The following is a 1,232-nucleotide window of genomic DNA, read 5'->3' as shown; positions in this document are numbered from 1 at the left end:
TTATCATAACATTATGATTCTAAAATTGCTATGAAACCCTTCAATCATAAAAATTCAAAAACTGATAATATACTCTATCCTTTTGTCCAGACTCAGTTGTGGAGACTGCTTGCATTTTAAATGTCCTTATTTTACAATAAATAATCTGAGTCTAACTTCAACTGCCCTAAAACATTCCAGAAGATGAGGGTGAGGAAGAAAACCCCTTCCCTCCAAGCCCACCCCCTGAGCCTACTCGCATTGAGTCTGACTCTGAGGAAGATATTCCGCCCACACCGCAGCCAGAATCCAAAGTGGATCTGATGAGGAGTGAAACACGAGGAAAGAGGAAGAAGCTTGTTGATAAAACCTTTATGGATGAGGATGGCTTCATTGGTAAGTTTCTCAATCTGTGATTTTAGAATTTGATATTCTTTTTGCAAACTTCTCTTAACCTATTCATGATGGGATCTCCATTAATCATTCCAAGCCATGGGCAGAGTGGGGTGTGGATTCAGCAACTTGGCATGTGGCTCACTAATCTGGCTAGAAATATGTGTTAAACCTACTTTCGAGAGGTTTCCTATCATTAACTGCAAACAAAGTCCAAACAAGTGAACAACTGTTTTGCACATACAACCGAGAATAAGCTTACCCACCTGACCACCTGATGCTGGAATGATGGTCTACCCCATGATGTGATAGGATGTTATCTGTCATGAGTGGATTAATATTTTGATTAGTTGTCTTTAGGTTTTGGTTTGATTTGATCTGTCTCTTCAGTTTGATTGTTATAGTTAATTGATATAAAAAAATGTTTGGATGAGACTCATAACAGGTCAAATTTGTTCTTTATGTATCTTAAGACTTTTGAAATATTTTGGGAAACTGGTAAGCTCAATTTCCCTAGTGATGAAACGAGAATTCAATCTGTAAGAATATTAATCTTTATTGCAGGCTAACTGAACATTCTTATTAGGGTATACTTATTCTATATGCTTTATATTGGAAAATATTGTCTTAGATATAAATGATTCTTTATCTTTGTTTCCTTGATATGAAATAACTTGTATCAATTTACCTATACAGTAGTTCAGACTTTTTTTCTATTATTAGGAAAGAGTGTTTGTAGATGTTATAAATACAGAATATATAGATATCATTTCAACAGATATCATTTTTATTTAGCCATTATCCCCAGTTAACACTTTACTGGTAATCATTGTCATATATAATTTAACCTGCTGGATCTG

At 34.7% G+C, this 1,232-nt stretch overlaps 1 protein-coding gene across 1 annotated transcript in view; it reads left to right on the top strand.

The window, feature by feature from the left end:
- Positions 1-1,232, top strand: part of LOC119586282 (DNA polymerase delta subunit 3-like) — an 11,895-nt gene that overhangs the window by 9,686 nt on the left and 977 nt on the right. The window contains exon 9 of the mRNA XM_037934987.1: positions 181-375. Coding sequence (XP_037790915.1) covers positions 181-375 — 195 coding nt within the window. The remainder of the gene's footprint in view (positions 1-180; positions 376-1,232) is intronic.

This window comes from Penaeus monodon, chromosome 21 (genome assembly GCF_015228065.2).
Source record: "Penaeus monodon isolate SGIC_2016 chromosome 21, NSTDA_Pmon_1, whole genome shotgun sequence".
NCBI classification, from domain to species: domain Eukaryota; kingdom Metazoa; phylum Arthropoda; class Malacostraca; order Decapoda; family Penaeidae; genus Penaeus; species Penaeus monodon.
This window is presented reverse-complemented; position numbering and strand designations above follow the sequence as displayed.